Source organism: Carcharodon carcharias, chromosome 18, assembly GCF_017639515.1.
Source record: "Carcharodon carcharias isolate sCarCar2 chromosome 18, sCarCar2.pri, whole genome shotgun sequence".
NCBI lineage: Eukaryota > Metazoa > Chordata > Chondrichthyes > Lamniformes > Lamnidae > Carcharodon > Carcharodon carcharias.
In genome coordinates this window covers 103279042-103302031 of record NC_054484.1, presented here as the reverse complement: position 1 = coordinate 103302031, position 22990 = coordinate 103279042, and the positions used below count along the sequence as shown (strand labels likewise).

At 41.9% G+C, this 22990-nt stretch overlaps 1 protein-coding gene across 3 annotated transcripts in view; it reads left to right on the top strand.

Annotated features, from left to right (window-relative positions):
• reps2 (RALBP1 associated Eps domain containing 2) overlaps positions 1-22990 on the top strand; it is a 229505-nt gene that overhangs the window by 183581 nt on the left and 22934 nt on the right. For all 3 annotated transcript variants that reach the window (XM_041211190.1, XM_041211189.1, XM_041211188.1), the window contains 3 exons: positions 2433-2569; positions 5988-6049; positions 8332-8436. In XM_041211190.1, the coding sequence (XP_041067124.1) occupies positions 2433-2569; positions 5988-6049; positions 8332-8436 (304 nt within the window). The remainder of the gene's footprint in view (positions 1-2432; positions 2570-5987; positions 6050-8331; positions 8437-22990) is intronic.

Sequence of the window (22990 nt, the reverse complement as noted above, 5' to 3'; positions counted from 1 at the left end):
GGCTGGCAGCCAACATAAAAAGGAATCCCAAGTAGTCTTCTAAGGCATATAAATAATAAAAGGGGCAAAAGGGGGATTTACACATGGAGCTGGAGGGCATAGCTGAGTTACTAAATGAACACTTTGCATCTGTCTTTACCAAGAAAGAAGATGCTACCCAGGCCATGGTGAAAGAGGAGGTAATTCAGACACTAGGAGGGTTTAAAATTGATGAGGTATTGGTTAGGCTGTCTGTACTTAAAGTGGATAAGGCACCAGGACCGAATGAGATGCATTCAAAGATGCCGAGGGTTGTGAGAGTGGAAATTGTGGAGGCACTGGCCATAATCCTTCAATCCTCTTTAGATTCGGGGTTGGTGCCAGAAGCCTGGAGAATTGCGAACGTTACACCCTTGCTCAAATAAGGGTGGAAAGATAAGCCCGGTAATTATAGGCCAGTCAATTTAACTTTGGTAGGGAAACTCCTAGAAACAATAATTTGGGACAAATGTGAGTTAATTAAAGAAAGCCAATGTGGATTTCTTAAGGGTGAAGCGTGTTTAACTAACTTGTTGGGGTTTTTTGAATAGGTACCGAGTGAGTTGATGAGGACAATGCTGTTGATGTGGTGTACATAGACTTCCAAAGGCATTTGGTACTGTGCTGCACAACAGACTTGTGAGCAAAGTTATAGCTCATGGAATAAAAGGAACAGTAGCAACGTGGATTGGAAGTTGGCTGAGTGACAGGAAACAGAGTTGCGGCTATTGGATGTTTTCTGAGCTGGAGGAAGGTTTGTGGTGGAGTTCCCCAGGGGCCAGCATTGTTATCCTTGCTCTTCCTGATATATTAATGACCCAGGCCATGGTGTACAGGACAAAATTTGTAGATGAGATGAAACTTGAAATCATTGTGAACTGTGAGCAGGAGAGTATAGAACTTCTAAAGGATGTAGACAAGTTGGTGGAATGGGCAGACATGTGGCAGATGATATCCAATGTGGTGCAGTGTGCGGTGATTCATTTTGATAGGAAGAACATCAAGAGACAATATAAAATAAATTCTAAAGGGGGTGGAGGAGCAAAGTGACCTTGGTGTATGTGTGCATAAGTCATTGAAGGTGACAGGACCAGTTGAGAGCGTACCTTAGGCTTTATTAATAGGGGCATGGAGGACGAGAGCAAGTAAACTACGTAGAACTTGTATAGGACACTAGTTCAGCCTCTGCTGAAGTATTGTGTCCAGTTCTGGGCACCGCACTTTAGGAAGGATGTGAATACATTGGAGAGTATGCAGTAAAAATTCACAAGAATAGTTCCAGGGATAAGGGACTTAAGTTATGAAGATAGATTGGCGAAGATTGGATTGTTTTCATTGGAGAAGAGAAGGCTGAGAGGAGAATTGATAGAGGTATTCGAAATCATGAGGGGTCTGGATGGAATAGATAGGGAGAAACTGTTCCCACTCATGAAAGTATCAAGAACAAGAGGACACAGATTTAAAGTGATTGGTAAAAGGAGCAAAGGTGACATGAGGGAAAATATTTTCACGCAGCGAGTGTTTAGGGTCCAGACTGCACTGCCTGAGAGTGTGGTGGGGCAGGTCCAGTTGAAGTATTTGAAGGGGAATTGGACCATTATGTGGAATGGAAGAATGTGTAGGGTTAGGGGAGAAGACAGGGGAATGGAACTGCACACGTTGCTCATTTGAAGAGCTGGTGCAGATATGATGGGCCAAATGGCCGCCTCCTTTTACGCTGTAACAATTCTGTGCTTCCATGATGACATTCCCTTTTACTACCCATATTTTTCCAACTTTGACACTTGAGGTTAGAAGTCGTCTTGAGCTATAGTGCAAAATAAATGGGGGTTCACATTCGCCACCTCATATATGCCCCACTTGATGATCAGTTCTGTTGAAGTCAGTGCAGTGGAATTTTGCATGTGGACTATAACAAGCAGCAGATAGAATATCACCCGTTACACAGTGGCACAAGAAGAATTTCTGTCCCATAAAGTAGCACAAAGAATATACCATAGCTGCATAATCTACTGGAGTTCCACTTAGGAAGTCGACCATAACTGATGTATGATTTTGTCCAATTAGCATCACAAGTTAATTGCTTCACGGCTGATCATATCCTTTGTGTATTCAGCCCTTTGTGTAAAAGAAAAAAAGACTTGCAATTCTACAACATCTTTCACAATCTCAATGTCCCAACATGCTTTGCAGCCAATGAAATACTTTTGAAGTATAGTCATTGTTGTAACATGAGAAACAAGGCAGTCAATCTGTGCACAGCAAAAGCTCTCAAACAGCAATGGGATAAATGATCAGTCAATTTGTGTTTAGTGCTGGTTGAGCAGTAACTATTGGCCAGGAGACTGCTCTGTGTGTATAAATCTTGCTACACTTCTGGGCCTTGTTAAAATGTACACCTTTCTCCATAATAGATCATACTCCAGTACCTCTGCTGAAGATGCTATTAAGAAAGGGGAAGTGCCTCCCACTCCGCCACCAAGACTTCCAAAGACTCATTCCAGAGCCTCTTCTCTGGATCTTAATAAACTTTTCCAACAAGATAACCAAGGTAAGTGATCCTTCCACTGTGCATGAAGAAGGTAGCTCACCACCAGCTTCTCAAGGGCAATTTGGGATGGACAATAAATACTGGCCTAGCCAGTGACCACCAGCTCCCATGATGAAAATATTAAAAAAAGAGTGAGTTTTGTTGTGGAAGAAGCTGTCCCTTTTCCACATGCTCATTTGAAAGAAAGAATGGCCTCCAACTATTATTATCAGAAAAATGTATATTTTCCATAAAATAGTTGTAATTTTGTCCAACTGCACTTTTAACTTTTTATGCTGCATATTATAAAATAAAATCACCATGCATAATTTTCATTGGAACTTAGTGCTTTGTGCCTGGAATTGTGCCCTCAGTATCCAGTATAAACACATCATTTGTTGAAAGCCTTTGAAGTCCTCCATGGCCCCCAAGATGAGATTTGCAAGTGACCTGTCCTCTGTTATATATCTTCCAATTATATCTTACTTTCACATAGCTTAATGTCCATAAGCAACACAACTATAGCTCAGCAGACGGTTCAATTAGCAAGGTGCATCTTCTCTGGGTAGATGTGCCAGATCCTTCTGGTCTTGCTCCTGCCTTGGACTGGAGATTCTGTTAGGTTGCAATGATATTTGCAAAATTGACCAAACCAGCGCAAAGTACTGAGGAATTCCTAGCCCAGATAATGTCCGGTGCAAATTACTTTTCCGCAATCTTTTGTGTTGCTTTGAAAACCATTGCACTGGAAGCCACCCTGCACATAAAACTGGCCATGCCAACCAAATTGAACCAATCACCATGGCGAGTTTCCACTAATCTCGCCTGTTTGTGGGCCTTTGAAGAAACTCTCAAAATTAAACTTTTTTGAGGTGCAAGAGCACTAATGGGCACCTTTTTAAAAAGTTTTTAAATGTATCTTTTCACTTATTTAAAAACTGACTGCTGTCAGTAAAAATTGTTCTGTACAGTTTTTTTGTCATTTTCAGTTATTTAAGGGTTAGGCAAGGCTTGGACTAGACACTTGGATTAAAATACTTATTTTTTTGTGATGAACCCTTTTTCAGCTATATTTGTAAAATTGCATCAGGTTACCATCCTTCAATATCTTGAACCTTTTTATTGCAAACTTTTTTTTTTCAATTGTATCCTAAAGCACTGCCCGATTGCACTAATTCAAGGAAGATTTTACATTCTCCAATGTTCAAAATGAACTTGAGATGAAACCTGGCCAAAACTCCCTTCACAAATTGAATGCAATTTTGAGCACAATCTGTCCAGGTTGCTGATTGCTGGCTTTTGGGTCGGGATGGGCACGGAGTGTGTTGAGGCTATGGTAAGCAAGAATTGCAAAGGGAAGTTTTGAAAGAAATAGAGACTTTGCTGCAAGATAAGCAAAGCAAAGTCTATGGAGCTGCTTCAGATCTGTCAGTATAACTTTCCCAGAAGTGTGGCAGAAGCTCTGTTTATGCATGAGAATGGGGTCCCCGCTGCACTTCAGTGAAGTGTTGGTGGTGGAATGGGAGCAACTCCAAGGAATTTTCCAGCCGTACATTTAGACCAACGATGTCAGTGAGGAGGGAGAGGCAGGTGATGGCAGCTTAAAAAAAATCCCAGTTTTCGGACATCGCTGGTTTTTGGATAGCTCGATTTGAGACACTGCCCCTGTGATCTTAGGGTGAATTTAAATGTTTGTCCCAAAACTCAAATTTGCTTCATCGGTAAGGTATCTGATGCACTAGTATATCTATCAGATCTTCCAACCTGTGAAAGTGTTTGGACCAGTTTTTTGAATTTCTTGGGAATCTGCACTCAGCTTCTGCTCCTCTCTAATTCTCTCCCTCTTTTTTTTCCTGAAATTTTTGTATCTTGCTGTTCTGTGCTGCAGGTAGCTATCTTCTGATATGGCCAAACTAGTGTACACCTTGGCTCCAAGGATCAACAAGCGACTTATTTAGTCATCATTTGCCATCCACGTGCACACTGGATAGCAACCAGCAGCCGAGATCCTAGCTCTCTGTTTTCTTCTGCTAAACCAAGGGTCAATAATCTTCAGCTCCAGAGCCACATACTTTGACATCTCATTAATAATAATTATCAATATATGTATTTTATTTATTATATATGCAAATTATGCATGCTACCAGAGAAACTGGGCCATTTCCCAAGCATTTGGTTTTCAATTGCTAATTTTTTGTTTTGCTGCTTGTAATGGTTTGGTTTGGACAAATATTTTTAAAAGGCTCTTCAGGTGAAAGAAGTTTGCTGACCCTTGTCCTCAACCCAGTTGAGACCATATGTATCTCAGTCATTGCCTACTTTGCGAACTCAATACAGGAATCAAAAGTAGGACACTTAATTTGTATTGCCTGGGTGATATTTTTATTCGCTAAACCGTCAGAGAATATCCTGAAGCAACATTTTTGGATCAAGATTTGCAACAATCCTATTGATATTTCATTTTCATTTATCCTTTGTTTATGAATATTTTTCAAAAGCATTTTCCTACATTTTAAAAAGTTGGTAGAGAGAAATCTAAAGTTATAATCGTGTCAAAATTGTTACCACATGCTGTATTTAGAAATCACAGCCCTCATTCGGTGCTTTCCAATTTTAATAGTTATTTCTCTGGCATATGATACAGTAAGTATTCTGTCACTACACTTCATGCAGGTTAATGCTTCCACTAGTCATTGTCTCAGTAAGTTGATTATCCTGACATGAGACATGTCAACAATCTAAACAATGCAAAATAACCACAATGACTTTAAAGAATTAACTTTTTTTTAAAGCAATGTAGCATTTCCCTGTAACTGTTGTAACTAAAATGGTTGTATTACATTTAGTACCATGATGTAAAATTAACAGGGTGTACTAAAACTCCCTAACTCTGTAACCTCCTCCAGTCTTTCAACCCTCCCCGAATGCTGCATTCCTCCAACTTCGACCTCTTGCAGAATCCTGACTTCTTGCATCCTGCGGTTAGTGCCTGTGAGTTCTCTCCCCAAACCTCCTTGCCTCTCCAATTCTATCTATCTCTGTCTCCTCCTTTCAGATTCTGCTTCAAACTCACCTCTGACCAAGCTTTTGATCTCCTGTCTTAATGTCTCCTTTTTTCTTTTGATGTCAATTTTTGTCTGGCTATGCTCCTGTGAAGTCCTTTGAATAGTTTTAATCCAATTATAGGTTCTAGATAAATGTAAGTTGTTGTAAACTAGCATCATTGCAGGTGCACTAATAATGCTTCTGGGACGTGGTTGTTAAAGTAACAGTAGCAAGTATGTTGTGTAAACCTTGTAGTTAGATGTCATTTACTGTTTAACCCTCCATTAATGGAAGTATCAAACAATCCCTTTGTGTACTCATTAGCAATTTATTGCACAGCTTATGACTGGTGTTAATATTTGTTTTTATGATTTTTTTAAAATTTTGTATATAGCCGTGAAGTCTGGTTGGTCACAGCCACCTCCTGCTGTCCCACCGCGACCTCCAATGGCCAAGGTAAGGTGCAGTGCTACCACAAGAGTACTAAATGTGTTAAGCTGTTTACTGTGCAAAAAGAAATCCGTGACAATTAAACTGACAAAGGGGTGGAGGGGTAGAATTAGGATTGTAAATGGAGTTCTTGCTATATCTGATCTAAGTGAAAGGGGATGTGTTGGTGCAGCAATCCCGGAGGAGCTCTGTAGGCCTAATATGATGTTTGCACAATGCGTCTCTCAAGATACAAAAGTAGCTGTCACTGTTTAGCCAAGGAAAAGAAGACAAGATTAAAAGAACTGAGAATGTGCCCGGCTGCTAATTCCTATTTGACACCTTGTTTTTTACATCCTGTGTGATGTGCAGGGAACAAGAAGTATCAAAGAAGAGACATTTTGTCGAAGCTTTTCATTTTGCACCCATCAGGACAATCGCAAGCACACCAATGTCAGGGGAAGCAACAACTTTATACTGTATGATAAGAGTGCTGATTGGTTGGCAAGTAGACTCTGGTAGAGGCATCCCTATGGAGAATACACCAGTTAATGGTGACTGACAGGTAAACGATAGTCTACTGCAAGCCTACCTTTACTGGCCAATACACGCCGAGAATCTTATGGTTCCACGTGCTATTAGATTGGCCTTATCGTAAATAGGACCGAAGCCATTGTTCACCATGCAAACTTGATGCTGAAATAGGACACATCAAAACATCCTGTGGGATGATCAGATCATTTCATGCTGTATATCGCGCAAATTCATGAACGGGCTTAAGGCTGTCACTTTTGGCCCTGAAAAGTGCCCGGCATACCTCCGATTAACCTGGAAGGGCAAAGGATCTCAAAAATTTGAGTGACAGGTGAAGTTAGCTGTTTCATGCCACAACTATGCAGTAGCAACACGAGTGGTATTTGCCACTAACAGGATGCTGCTTTCAAGCCAAAAAGATCTTCTGTCTGTCTCATTAAATGAGTAATGTGGTATCTGAACTTCAATGCCAGCGTGATGCTAGGTATGTAGGCCTTACGTCCCAAGGACTGGCAGATCATATCAAACAAACCTGTCCCTTCCACTATTTGCAATGGGCAAGGTACAGCCCATGCTTGCAAAACTCAAAACCGTGTCCAACATTAGATATGATTCCGCAGTTGGACAACATTTGCTAAATAATCCATGATGTGCTAAAAATTACGCTGACAACCAATTTAAGATTGTCAGTCGGGCTGACAGTGTGGAGCGTTTGCGTGTACTGAAAGCTACATATACTAATGCACAGCACCCTGTACTTTGCAGACAGAGCATGTACATACATAGCACCTGTTGCAGTTAAACAAAATAAGAAACAGCCATTCGCTGGTTCATTCCTCAGGGAAATGCCTTGACCAATCAGGGTCAAGCTACCTGATTTAACTTTCAAACAATGCTTGGCAATTAGCTGTCAGTCACCGTTAACTGGTGAATTCTCCATGGCAACAGCTCTACCAACCAGAGTCCACTTGCCAACCAATCAGTACACCCTTCTCGTACATTATAAAGTTGTGCTTCCCCTGACATTAGTGGTATTGCAATTGTCCTGATGAGTTCAAGATGAAAAGCTTCAACAAAATGTCTCTTTATTTTTTAGCAATACTCAAGTTCAATACTACCAAACGATTATAAGTATCAAAGAGTAGGATAACAGTCTTTGCAAAGGATCAGAGCAAAATTGAATGTACTGTTCTGAGATTCATTCTCTCGTTGCTGCCCGCAGTGCAGTGATGTAGTGAGCTGTTGGAGCGTCACCATGTGCTGCTGACCCCTGACCTTGTCTGCTCTGCTGGGAGGTGCTGAATGCAGACCTGTCAAATCCTCATGATAGGAAGGGAACATCAGGATGGATGTCCAGAGATTGCTCTTGCACACCTCTCAGCATCAGGCTCAGAGTGGATTAGCTCGTCCTCTTAGCTGTAATTAACCAAAAAGATTGAGGAGCTTGGAGGGGAGAGAGACTGTACATCTCATCACACGTGCACTGTTTCTTTTTGTAGCATTATTGGGGTGAAAGCACGGCTGTGGAACAATCTGTTACAGGGTGTTTGACAGGATCGTACTTGACTGTGGAAGTCCCACCCCACACAAATTAACCTGCTGGGATTCACTCAGTTCCTAAGGCAACAGAAAGCAACCAGTGCCCATATTACTGGCTTCAGCGAGGACTCGATCCCTTCACAAGAGAAAGAATGAGAAAAATTTGCATAAGTTAAATCTGCAACTCTGGAAGACTTGCTTGCAGACAAACAGCTTTCATCTGTCATCTTTTGCAGAATGCTGCCATTCCTACCAAAGCTGAGGGCAGTAATGTGTCTGCCAAACAGAAGGAGAAAGTTCAACAGCCAAATTTTGCAGATTTCAGCAAGTTCAGTGAGCAGGTAAGAACAATACATCTGCTATATTCAGATTAACCCTGGAGCTGCATATCTAGCATTATACTTTGTGGAGGGGCAGGATGACATATGGCAATGAGATAAGGCAACATTTGTCTACTCCTGCCAGAAAGTGGGCTGTGCGAAAGCTTAAATGTTAACTTTGGCTTAGTGGTAGCACTTTTGCCTCTGAATCAGAAGATCTTAAGCTGGAGACTCGAGCCCACCATCATTTGGGCTGTACTTCAGCACAGTAGAGGTTGTAGCACTGTCAAATGTTCTGTTGTTTGGATGAAATATGAATTCAAGGTCCCATCTGATGTATTAAGTGGATGTAGATAATGCCATTGTTGTATATTTTTTACATCTCCGGACCAATGGAGAGATTACACTAGTTTCTAAGTGAGAGAGAGAGACGGTGGTTTAGTGGTAATAGTGGACTAGTAAATCAGAGGCCCAGGCTAATGCTGTGGGACATGGGTTCAAATCCCACCATGGCTGGTGGAATTTAAATTCAATTGATAAAAATCTGGAATTGAAAACTAGTCTCAGTAATGGTGACCATGAAACTATCATCGATTGTTGTAAAATCTGCCATTGTTACCTGGTCTGGCCTAGATGTGACCCCAGACCAACAACAATGTGGCTTGAATCTTAAGTGCCCTATGAAATGTTCAAGGGCAATTGGGGATGGGCAACAAAAGCTGGCCTTGCCAGCAACGTCCACAACCCATGAAAGAAACATCACACGCTGCCTGCGTGAGCTTATCCCAGCTCAGCTTTTGTGATGCCTGTTTAAGCCTGGGTGATGACTTAGCAACCTATCAAGCAAAGTGAACGTAGATCAATTACCGGACCCTCTTAATCAAACACAGGCAATTGAACACTGCATCTTTTCCCCCTTAAAACTAAAGGCCTTATTTTAAATTAACTCTTCCTAGACAACAAACAAACGTACATCAAATCATTTCTTAGCGTTCAGCTTATCTGCTTTCTCTAAGTACAGAAATAACCTTTGAGTTACAAAGTTCTCAGATGACCACGGAGAGATCTACGAAGCTGAGGTTGTGGTGCTGCACAATCAGCTTTATTGCGCAAACCTGCGAGATACTGGGCCTCTAAGTGGTACTGATGATGATGATCTGATCATCTGTTGATGCGCAGGGGTCGATGACCAGAACCTGACACAGCTAATGTGATTGGTGCAGAGAGTGAACTTTCTACCGTAGCAATACATGTGCCAATGTTCACAAGCATGGATGCAGGCTAGTGCTCCCTGCTCTCCAGTAAAATATTTAGGTTAAGTTTCTGACAATGAGTGTGACACATAACGATTGGTCATTCACTTCCTTCAATGTACTGTGAGACTACAGCTCAGTTGCATTTCCTGACTCATCTGTTGTGACATGCATTTCAACCCACGTGTAGAAACATATGAGGATTGGCGGAGGTGTTGTTTTCACCATTAATGTCGTCATTACTGTTTCAAATGCTGTTCGTTGTGTGATTATCCATTCCTATGGTGCATCTTTCTGCAGTAACTTCTGAAGAGGCTCTGTGACCTCTGTGTACTCTAGTTGTGGTCACTGTGTACCCTAGAAAGTTGATCTTGGGTGTTACAAATGTTCATTTGTCCTAGTTGAATGTCAAATCGTGTTGCGAAAGTCAAGTCAGCACCACTGCTCATGTTTGTTTTGTCCCTTCCATGGACAATGATGTTGCCTAGTAGGCCAAGCACCTCCTCGACATCCAACAAAACTGAAGAAACGAGCTTCTGGAATGTGCTAGGTGCTGAACTTGGTCCACCGGGCATTTTTTGGTGCTAAAGCACCTTCAAGAGTAACAAAAGCTTTAAGATATCGGCTTTGCTCTGCTAGTGATATCTGAAGATATCTCCATTGCATATTGAGCTTTGTGAAATCATAGAGCTTTACAGCACAGAACAGAACAGAAAGAAGCCCTTCGGCCCATCGTGACCGTGCCAGTTATCAAGCCCCTGTCTACTCTAATCCCATTTTTCAGCACTTGGCCTGTAGCCTTGTATACTATGACGTTTCAAGTATTCACCTAACTACTTCTTAAATGTCGAGTGTTCCCACCTCTACCACCCTTTCAGGCAGTGAGTTCCAGATACCCTCACCCTCTGGGTGAAATTTTTTTTCATTAAATCACCTGTAAACCTCCTGCCCCTTATCTTAAATCTATGCCCCCTGGTTATTGACACCTCCGCTAAGGGGAAAAGTTTCATTCTATCTATCCTATGTATGCCCTTCATAATTTTGTACACCTCAATCAGGCCCCCTCAGCCTTCTCTGCTCTAAGGTAAACAGCCCCAGCCTATCTAGTCTCTCTCCATAGCTGAAACGCTCCAACCCAGGCAACATCCTGGTGAATCTCCTCTGCACTGTCTCTATTGCAATCATATCCTATAGTGTGGTGACCAGAACCGCGCACAGTACTCCAGAAGTGGCCTAACTAACACATTATACAGCTCCATCATAACCTCCCTGCTCTTATATTCAATGTCTCGACTACTAAAGGCAAGTATCCCATATACCTACTTAACCACCTTATCTACCTGTCCTGCTGCCTTCAAGGATCTATGGACATGCACACCAAGGTCCCTCTGATCCTCTGTACTTCCTAGGGTCTTATCATTCATCGTGTACTCCCTTGCCTTGTTTGTCCTCCCAAAATACATCACCTCACACTTCTCAGGATTAAATTCCATTTGCCATTGATCTGCCCATCTAACCAGCCTGCCTATATCGTCCTGTAGTATATGGCTTTCCTCCTCGCTATTTACCATACCACCAATTTTTGTGGCACCTGCGAACTTGCTGATCATACCTCCTACATTCATGTCTAGATCATTAATGTACACGACAAACAGCAAAGGACCCAGCACCGAACCCTCCAGTACACCACTGAACACAAGCTTCCAGTCACAAAAACAACCTTTGACTATCACCCTCTGCCTCCTGCCAGTAAACCAATTTTGGATCCAAATTGCCCTGGATCCCATAGGCCCTTACCTCCTTGACCAGGCTCCCATGTGAGACCTTGTCAAAAGCCTTACTGAAGTCCATGTAGACTACATCAACGACACTACCCTCATCTGTACACCTAGTCACCTCCTCAAAAAATTCAATCAAATTTGTTAGACATGATCTCTCCCTGACAAAGCCATGCTGACTATCCTTGATCAATCCTTGTCTCTCCAAGTGTAGACTAATTCTGTCCCTTGGATTTTTTGCCAAAACTTTCCCTACCACTGATGTTAGACTCACTGGCCTATAGTTCCCTGGTTTATCCCTACAACCCTTCTTGAATAATGGTATCACATCCACTGTCCTCCAGTCCTCTGGCACCTCTTCTGCGGCCAAAGAGCATTTGCAATCTCCTCCCTTGCCTCCCGCAGCCTTGGATATATCTCATCTGGGCCTGGGGATATATCCACTTTTAAGCCTGCTAATACCTCCTCCCTCTCAATGCTAATTTGTTCAAGTATATCACAGTCACCCTCCCTGATTTCTATACCTACATCGTCCTTCTCTATAGTGAATACAGATGAAAAGTACTCATTTAAAACCTCACCTATATCTTCCGGCTCCTCATGCACATTAACACTTTGGTCCCTAATGGGCCCTTCTCTTTCCCTGGTTATCCTCTTGCCCTTAATATATTTATAAAACATCTTTGGATTTTCCTTTATTTTACCCACCAGTGTTTTTTCATACCCCCTCTTCGCTCTCCTAATTTCTTTTTTAAGTAGCCCCCTGCACTTTCTATACTCCTCTAGGGCTTCCACTGTTTTGAGTCCTCAGTATCTACCATAAGCTTCCCTTTTTTCCCTTATCCAATCCTGTACATTCCTTGACATCCAAAACATTCTGCACTTGTTGATCCCACCCTTCACCTTTACGGGAACATGTTGGCCCTGCACTCTTGCTATTTCCTTTTTGAATGACTCCCACAGCTCTGATGTAGATTTTCCTACCAGTAGCTGTTCCAAGCCCACTTTGCCCAGATCCTGTCATATTATTGAAATCGGCCTTCTCCCAATTCAGAGCCTTTATTTCCAGTCCACCTTTATCCTTTTCCATAACTCAGTAAGAGTTAAGGTAGTTATGGTCACTATCACTGAAATACTCTCCCACTGACACTTCTGTCACTTGCCTGGCTTTGTTCCCTAAAACTAGGCCCAGCACTGTCTCATCTCTTAAAGGACTTCCTACATGCTGGCTTAAAAATCTCTCCTGGATGCACTTTAAGAATTCCACCTTCTCTAGGTCTTTCATACTTTGTCTATCCCAGTTAATATTGGGAAAGTTGAAATCCCCTACTCTTATTACCCTATTATTTTTACACTTCCCTGAGATTTGCCCACATATCTGCCCTTCTATCTCTCCCTGACTGTTTGGGGGCCTATAGTGCACTCCCAGCAATATGATTGTCCACTTTTTTGTTTTTAAATTCTACCCATATGGCCTCATTTGAGGAACCTTCTAAGATATCATCCCTCCTTATTGCAGTAATCGACTCCTTGATCAATATTGTGACTCCCCTTTTACATCCCTCCCTGTCTCACCTAGCCTGGAGTAATGAGATGATGCTGATAGTTGTTGGATTGTAGGAAGGGAATTCTTGTCTGGCATGATTGCTTTATTGACTACCTGAAGGTCGATGCATAGTCCAAGTTTGTCACTTTGCGTCATGCAATGACTAGATTTAATATCCATGATATCCATTGAGTTGATTCGCTCAATGATACCAACTGCTTCTAGTTATTTCAGTTCCTGTGACAGAATGGATTGCAAATGGCAGCTGTCTAAAAATATTGCGAAACTGGCAGAATTGATGTGTTGTCCTGGGGAACATGACCGTACACCTTGATCTCCCCAAATCCAGTAAATAAGGAAGGATTCCAGCACATATAGTCTGCGCCATCGATCCTGTTAATGTGTGCTCCGGTGGGGTCTTCAATTTGAATCCAAACCTATTGAAAAGGTTTACCCCATCCCCCTCCCCCCATTAGGGGGCCTTTAACTGCATTGAACATGAAACATTTCTAGGGTGATGTTTTTGTAGCATACAGGAACTGTGATCATTCCCAAAACTGAAATAATCGAGCCCTTGTAACACTACAGCCATAGCACATTACAAAGAAGAGCAGGCATTCCTCTCGGTGCCCTCACCAAAAAGTTATCCCTCAGCTAACATCATTAAATCAGATTATATGGTCACTTATCTCATTGCTTCCTGTGAGGCCCTGTTCTGTGTAAATTTGATGCTATGTTTTCCTACATTTCAGCACTGACTACACGGCAAAAGTAGTCACTGACTGTAAAGCACTCGGGAACACCATAAGGATGTGAATAGTGCTTTGGAAATGAAGTTTCATTTTCCTTTCTTGTCAAGGTAGAATTGAAGATCATCAGTAACTCTAGTGACAGTTGAGAGTGAATCTACAACTGTTATAGTGCAATCTTTAGTGATGTCAGATTGACATAATTTACAGATGAACATAAAGCACCTAGAGTTGGCCACCCAATAGTGTCTAAATGAGGCTTTAGAAATTATCAACATTTTCTCAATTGTAAAGGATTTGAATGAAATTATTCTCATTCAGTCTAAATTTACAACTGATTGGGAGTTTCATTTCAGCATTGGCAGGAGAAAGCTGCAGACTTTTGTCACTTTTTTTCCCTCCTATAAACTCTTCCCTTCTTTCCCTTGCCTGTGACATGGGTTGACAGCTTTTTACCAGTGACACTCTGAACCCAGCTAATTGGAGCTATGTGTGTGTGTGAGCAGGTTGGGGTGACTATCCCTCCAGCTCCATGCAGCACATCTGGTCACTGCTTATTACCTCCACACATTGGCATGCTGAAACTCAGATCCAGTATTTTGGGAGAATCCCCCCGTGAGTACAGAGGCTGACTTGCACTGTGTCCTTGAAAGTCATATTCAGAGTTATTGGGAGATAATTTAAAATGATGTAGCAAGTTTTAAAAATCAGTGGGCTATTTTTAAACGTGGAAGTTATGCTGATAAACACACACACATGCACCCCGCACGGGCACACACTGACCTACATTAAAGGTGCTTTATGAATGCAAGTTGTTTTTACCACATATAATAATGGCAATTCTATGGTTTAAATTCCTGAAAAGAAACATGTGGATCTCGTTTATGTCTAGAGACTTTGCCAAAACAGACCCAACTTTGGGTTAAATCTGATCTCTGCCAGCAGGTGTAAATACGCCAAATTTTATGCTCAATGTCAGTCCTTGTTTGAAGTAAATGCCATCACCGGCCCAGTTTTCTAGGAGGATCAATTTAGATGTGGTTCTTTGGAGTTCTATTCCCCACAATAACTTTTCTAGAGTTCTCCTCCACTCGCATGTTCTGAAGGCAGTGACTTGCCCTGGGCCGTGAGAACAGTGACTCCTTTAGCTGCTTTACTGAAGAGGCAGCTGTTCATGTATGAGCTTAGATGGTGGGTGCTGGCAGGCTATTTGACCAAGGAACGTGTCATCAGAGCCAAACTTGATCTTCCTTTTACAATTTTTTACAATTTATATCAGTGATTTAGACAAGGGGAGTGAAGGCATGGTAGCTAAACTTGCAGATGACACAAAGATAAGGTGGGAAAGTAGGAGAACTTTTTTCTGAGGGCTGTGTGACTTTGAAACTCTCTGCCTCTGGAGGTGGAGTTATTGAATATCTTTAAGGCAGAGGTAGATAGATTCTTGTTAGGCAAGGGAATCAAAGGACATTGGAAACTAAAACAAAAATACCTGGAGAAACTCAGCAGATCTGACAGCATCTGCGGAGAGGTCGATCGGAGCTAGATGGGAATGTGGAATTCAAAACAAATAGATCAGCCGTGATCTTATTGAATAGCAGAGCAGGCTTGAGGGGCCTAATGGCCTAGTTATGCTCCTGTTTCATATGTTCGCATTACCTTCCACCCACACTTGCGCGCACACTTACCAGTTTTTGCCATCTATAACCTGGGGCGCTCAGTCTCTAATTGTGGCCTCCATAACCCTTCACATGCCAATCGTCAGGTAATCAGCACAAAGTCTGAACTGGACCAGGGATCTTCCTGATCAGTAACCCGTTGATTAAACTATCGGTCCAGCCTTATGCTGTGTTAACCTCTGACTAGGCCTCAGTTAATTTTCGCCCTTTGTCCATTTTTGTCATGGAAAGCAAATCTGCCAAAAATGGCTGTTTTCTCATACTTCGCCCAACTGGTCATGATTCATGTGAGGCAAGGTTTCCAACTGCAATCAACTGTATTTCTGAAGGTTTTATCACAGGACCTGCCTCCATGCTCCAGCCATGAGTCGGCCAACACATCCATTCCTTCCTGCACCCATTGGAAAGCAAAAAGACTCATTACCCATTGGATGGTGCTTGACTCTCAGCCAATCAGCCTTTTTTTCCCCCCATTTTCAATATTTTCATACGTGGTAAAGAGAAATCTTCAAAGAAAATGAAGAAAAAGAAAACGATCTTTTTTAATGTCCCTACGATATTTCTCCAGGATTGCACCAGCAGCATTCTGGAGATTGATCTTCAGTTCTTGGAGACTCCAGGCCAATTCTGGAAGGTTGGAAACTCTGAGAGGGCCGAAGACCAGAATGTGTCAGCTGACGATTCTAGGTGTTAGGACATCAGTAAAACTTGATTCTTTGCTCGCCCATTCACACCCACACATGCACACAAAGGTTGAGGAGCATTTCTTTTCCCTCCCTTCCCAGGGATTCTAGAATTTCAGTGACAATAGCCATGGTCAGTTTTTTTTAAAAAAAAAAGGTTAGGACAAAATGCTATCTGAACGCTCCTTTTCAGTAACCTCGTATGAGCTACTTGAGTGAGATAGTGGACATGTTCACATATGTCTGTACCTCAACATGGAGTCAATCTCTTCAGGAGGGAAGAGAAGAAAACTGGCGCAAAAACTACTTTTGAGCAACATTATTGTCTTCACAGGACTGCAAAGTTATGTTCCTGCTAAGATTAGTGGCAAAGATTGAAGTTTTGCAGTGCCGGGAGGTTGAATTTTGTCGCTTTTTCTCCTCTCCTCTCCTGCAATTACCAAGTCCAGGGCACAGACCAGGCATTGGGGCTTTGTACCAATTGCTAATGCACTTCACATTGCTGGTACCAATCTGTTAAGTCAGCAATTGCCTGTACTTCTGAAACAGGTACATCACCAACACGAGAAACTGAATAGACAATATTTCATTACAAGATGACAAAAACATTTTGGTATGTTTGCTAATGCATTGTTTAGAGTATGTTTAGAGAAGGTTCGTGGCTGATTAAACAAGCAATTTACTGAATCTCTCATGATCAGATGGGACCATGGTTTATGGAATATTGAAATGAAGTTGGAGCAGCAACAAAAAGATCACTGTTCCAGTTTTGTACTTTCCCTTCAGTTTGAATGATAAACAGCTAGAATATGCAGTTTGTGCATGAAGGTGACTCGTCACCTTAATTAGGATGTCACAGTGCTCTTCTACCTTATTCATTCACAATCTGTCTGTTGTCCCATCGGGAGAAATCAGAATGTGACTCCTTTTAAGGCACTTTTCAACAGAGAATCACTTTGTGCATCAGGATTGTTTTATGTGATTAAAAAATATAAGCAGAATCTCAAAGCCATGTCAATTATGGCCCCTCAGCAGACGGTGACCAGCATCTCAATGAGCTCATGTGCCCAATATCTAAGGGAAAGCAGATTCATTTTTCTGCAATAAGGCTGTTCCTTCTAAAAGCCAGGCAAGGGAATCTGTAAAAGCACCATTAGTAACTCTGCTCTGACTCCTGACTGATGCATCTCATCAGTGACTTATCACGTCTCCCCAAACCAGTACAGAGGTTTGAATTTCTCACTTCGTAGATGAGTGGGACCTTTTTAAATTGAATTCACAGGTGAGAGCGAAACTGTCACAAAGGGCAGCTACTTGCATTTTGACAGGAACCTTCTGAATTTCAAAGCTTAAGTAGAATCAGTATGGGTAGAAATTAGAAATAGCACCTGTGAGAAAACACTGCTGGGAGTAGTTTATACCATGGTTGTACAGCTGGACAGAGCATCAAACAGAAATAGTTGGAGCTTGTGACAAAGACAATGTAATAACTGTGGAAGACTTCAATCTTCATATCGATTGGGGCTATCAAATTGGTAAGGGTGGTCTAGAAGATGAGTTTGTAGAATGTTTTCGTGACAGTTTCTTGGACCAATACATTCTGGAAGCAACTAGGGATGTAGCTATCTTAGATCTAGTATTGTGTAATGAAGCAGGGCTAATTAATAATGTCGTACTAAAAGATTCACTGGGAAATAGTGATCATAATACCATTGAATTCCAGGTTGAAAGTGACATACTCCAATCACAAACAAGAATCTTGTACTTAAAGCGAAAGGTATGAGGGGAGACCTAGCTAAGGTAAATAGACTAAAAGGTATGGCTTAAATAAACAGTTGGAAACGTTTAAAGAAACAATTCAAAATGTCCAACAAAAGTACATTCCATGGAAAAACAAAAACTTAGCAAGAAAGACCCATCCACGGCTCACTCAGGAAGTTAAGTTATTAGATTAAAGGAAGAGGCTTATAATATTGCAAGAAACAGTAACAAGTCTAAGGATTGGGAGTGTTTTTAGAAGCTAGCAAAGGGCAACCAAAAAGTTGTTTAAAAAGGAAAAAAAATATAGAAGGAGAGTCAACTAGCCAGGAATATAAAAACAGACTGTAAGAGCTTTTATAACCATATAAAAAGGAAGAGAGTAGCTAAAGTTAATATTGGTCTGTTGGACAGGAGAAGTTATCATAGAAACAGAAAATAGGAGCAGGAGTTGGTCATTTGGTCCTTCGAGCCTGCTCCACCATTCAATTTGATCATGGCTGACCCTCAGCCTCAATGCTGTACTTTTGCATTCGCCCCATACTCCTTGACATCTTTAGAGTCCAGAAATCTGTTTCCTCCTTAAATATATTCTGTGACTTGGCCTCCACAGCCTTCTGTGGTAGAGAATTCCATAGGTTCATCACCCTCTGGGTGAAGGGGTTTCTCCTCACCTCAGTCCAAAATGGTCTACCCCATATCCTGGGATTGTGACCCCTTGTTCCAGATCCCTCCAGCCAGAGGAAACATCATCCCTGCATCCAGTCTGTCCATCCCTGTCAAAATTTTATGTTTCAATGAGATCCCCTCTCATTCTTCTAAACTCCAGGCCCAGTCAGCCCAATCTCTCCACATACGACAATCCTGCCATCCCAGGAATCAGTCTGGTGAACCTTTGCTGCACTCCCTCTGTGGCAAGTATATCCTCTCTTAGGTAAGGAGACCAAAACTGCACACAATACTCCAGGTGTGATCTCACCAAGGTCCTGTACAGCTGCAGTAAGGTATCCTTGATCCTGCATTCAGTCTTCTCACAATAAAGGCCAGCATACCATTTGCTGCCTTAACTGCTTGCTGCACCTGCATGCTTGCTTTCAGTGATTGGTGTACAAGGACACCCAGGTCCCTTTGTACATCAACATTTCCCAATCTATCACCATTAAAATAATACACTGCCATTCTGTTTTTCCTACCAAAGTGGATAACTTCACACATTTCCACACTATACAGCATGTTGTGTTGTCAGCAAACTTGGAAATATTACATTTGGTTCCCTCATTGATCATTGATATATATTGTGAAAAGCTGGGGCCAAAGCACTGATTCCGCAGTACCCCACTCATCACTGCCTGCCACTTCAAAAAAGACCCATTTATTCTGACTTTGTTTCCTGTCTGCTAACCAGTTCTCAATGCATGCCAATATATTACCCCCAATCCTATGTGCTTTAGTTTTACACACTAACCTCTTATATGGGATTTTATCAAAAGCTTTCTGAAAATCCAAATACATCACATCCACTAGTTCTCCCTGATCTATTCTGCTAGTTACAACTTCAAAATAAAACTCCAGTAGATTTGTCAAACCTAATTTCCCTTCCATAAATCTATGTTAACTTTATCTAAACCCGTTGATATTTTCTAAGTGTCCTGTTATCACATCCTTATAATAGAATCTAGCATTTTACCTGCTGAGGTCAGGCTAACCAGTCTGTAATTCACTGTTTCCTCCCTCCCTCCTTTTTTAAATAGTGAAGTTACATTTGCCACCCTCCAATCTGCTGGGACTGTTCTAGAAGCTACAGAATTTTGGAAGTTGACAACCAACGCATCCATTATTTCCATGGCCACCTCCTTTAGTAACCTGCGATGTAGATTATCAGGCTTTGTCAGCTTCAGTCCCATTAATTTCTCCAGCACTGTTTGTTTTCTTTAGTAATACTAACTTCCCTCAATTCCTCTTCCTCACTGGATCCTTGGTTCCCTAGTATTTCTAGGAAGTTATCTGTGCCTTCCTCTGTGAAGACAGGACTAAAGTAGATGTTTAATTGCCCTGCCATTTTCTTGCTTTCTATTATAAATTCTCCCATTTCAGACTGTAAGGTACCTACATTTGTCTTCACTAATCTTTTTCTTTTTACATATTGTGGGGGATGGAGGGATAGCGGAGGCATTGAATGAATATCTTGTTTCTGTCTTCACAGTAGAAGACAAGTTTCAATCCTGAAATAGATGGTAAACTAGGGGCTAAAAAGAGTGAGGAAATTGGGGAAATTAATATCAACGGAGAAAAAGTATTGGAAAAACTTAAGGGACTAAAATGTGACAAATCCCAGGGCCTGACAGCCTACACCCTAAGTTTCTAAAGGAGATAGCTGCAGAGATAGTGAATGTGCTGGCTATGATTTTCTTGAATTCATTGGATTCAGATTGGAAGATGGCAAATGTTACTCTATTTTTCAAGAAAGCAGAGTGAGAGAAAAATGGGGAGCTACAGGCCAGTTAGCCTAGCATCAGTTGTTGGGAAAATGCTGAAATCCATTATTGCGGAAGTGTTAACAATGCACTTAGAAAAGCATAAGTCAACATGGTTTTACGAATAGAAAGTCTTGTTTAACAAATTTATTGTTGTTTTATGAGGGTGTAACTAGTAAGGTAGATAAGGGGGAGACTAGTAGATGTAGTATATCCAAAAGGCTTTCAATAAGGTGCCACACAAGGTTAATAAGCAAGATGTGAGTGCATGGATATAAGTTGGAGATAATATATGAGCATGGATAGAGGATTAGTTAACAGATAGGAAGCAGAGAGTGGGCTTAAATGGGACTTTTTCAAGTTGGCACGTAGTGAATAGTACAGTACCACAAGGGTCAGTACTGGGGCCCCAGCTATTTACAATCTATATTAATGACTTAGATGGAGAGAGAGAGTAATGTAACAAAAGTTTGCGGATGAGACAAAGCTAGGGGGAAGGTAAGCTGTGGGAAGGACACAGGCTGCAAAGAGATATAGATAGGTTAAGTGAATGGACAACAAGATGGTGGTTGGATTATAATGTAGCGAAGGAATAAAAGAGCTGGAAATTTTTTAAAAGACAAGAAACTTGTAAATGATATTCAGAGAGATTTGGGTGTGCTCATACAAGGAACGCAAAAAGTTAACATACAGGTACAACAAGCAATTAGGAAGGCAAATGGCATATTGACCCAATTGCAAGGGGATTGGAGTACAGGAAGAGTTGTGTTGGGTTTTGGTGAGATCATATTTGGATAGTTGCAGTTTTGGTCTCCACATTCAAGAAAGGATATACTTGTATTGGAGACTGTACAGCAAAGCTTCACTAAATTGGTCCCTGGGATGAGGGGGTTGTCCTATGATGAGACTGCATGAATTGGGTCTGTTTTCTCCAGAGCTTAGAATAAGAAGTGAGCTTGTTGAAATGTACAAGATTCTGAAGGGGCTTGATAGGGTAGACGATGGGAGAATGTTTCCATTGGCCAGGGAACCTAAAATACCGGGGAAGTTTCAGGATAAGGGGTCGATCATTTAGGACTGAGATGAGGGGAAATTACCTCACTCAAATGATTGTGAAATTTTAGAATTCGTTGCCTCAGAGGGTTGTGGATGCTCGTCATTGTATATATTTAAGGCTAGGACAGACAGATTTTTGCACGCTCAGGGAATCAAGGGATATGGGCAGGAAAATGGAGTTGAAGCCCAAGATCAGCCATGATTACATTGAATGGTGGAGCAGGCTCGATGGGCCATATGGTCTACTCCTGCTCCTATTTCTTATCATCTTGTATAATTTTCTGAGGTAATGGTGAAGCAAAGAACTTACGGAGGAGCCACAAGGGTAAGTGGAGCAGTTGTTAGAGATATGAGGAAGCCCTGTCTTTTTGGAAGAATTCAGTTTTTCATTGCCACATTGAAAGCCATTGGGGGAGGTGAAGAGATAATGGTTCAGCCAATGTACTGAAGATTAGAAGTTTTGAGCACTCATGTGCAATCTGACAAAAAAAAATGAATGGACCATAAGACATAGGAGCAGGAATTAGGCCATTCGGCCTATCGAGTCTGTTCCGCCATTCAGTCATGGCTGATAAGTTTCTCAACCCCATTCTCCCGCCTTCTCCCCGTAACCTTTGATCCTCTTACCAATCATGAACCTATCTATCTTGGTCTTAAATACACTCAATGACCTGGCCTCCACAGCCTTCTGTGGCAATGAATTCCATAGATTCACCACTCTCTGGCTAAAGAAGTTTCTCCTCATCTCTGTTCTAAAAAGTCTTCCCTTTACTCTGAGGCTGTGCCCTTGGGTCCTAGTCTCTCCTACTAACGGAAACATCTTCCCCACGTCCACTCTATCCAGGCCTTTCAGTATTCTGTAAGTTTCAGTCAGATCCCCCCTCATCCTTCTAACTTCCATCGAGTATAGACCCAGAGTCCTCAAAAGTTCCTCATATGTTAAGCCTTTCATTCCTGGGATCATTCTCGTGAACCTCCTCTGGACCCTCTCCAGGGCCAGCACATCCTTCCTGAGATACGGGGCCCAAAATTCTAAATGTGGTCTGACCAGAGCCTTATAAAGTCTCAGCAGCACATCCCTGCTTTTATATTCTAGTCCTCTCGAAATAAATGCCAACATTGCATTTGCCTTCCTAACTATCGACTCAACCTGCAAGTTAACCTTAAGAGAATCCTGGACTAGGACTCCCAAGTCCCTTTGCACTCCAGACTTCTGAATTCTCTGCCCATTTAGAAAATAGTCTATGCCTCTATTCTCCCTACCAAAGTGCATGACCTCACACTTCCCCACATTGTATTCCATCTGCCACTTCTTTGCCCATTCTCCTACCCTGTCCAAATCCTTCTGCAGCCTCCCCGCCTCCTCAATACTACCTGTCCCTCCACCTATCTTTGTATCATCTGCAAACTTAGCCAGGATGTCCTCAGCTCCTTCATCTAGATCATTAATGTATAAAGTGAAAAGTTGTGGTCCCAACACTGACCCCTGCAGAACTCCACTAGTCACTGGCTGCCATCCTGAGAAGGACCCCCTTATCCCCACTCTCTGCCTCCTGCCAGACAGCCAATCTTCTATCCATGCTAGTACCTTGCCTCTAA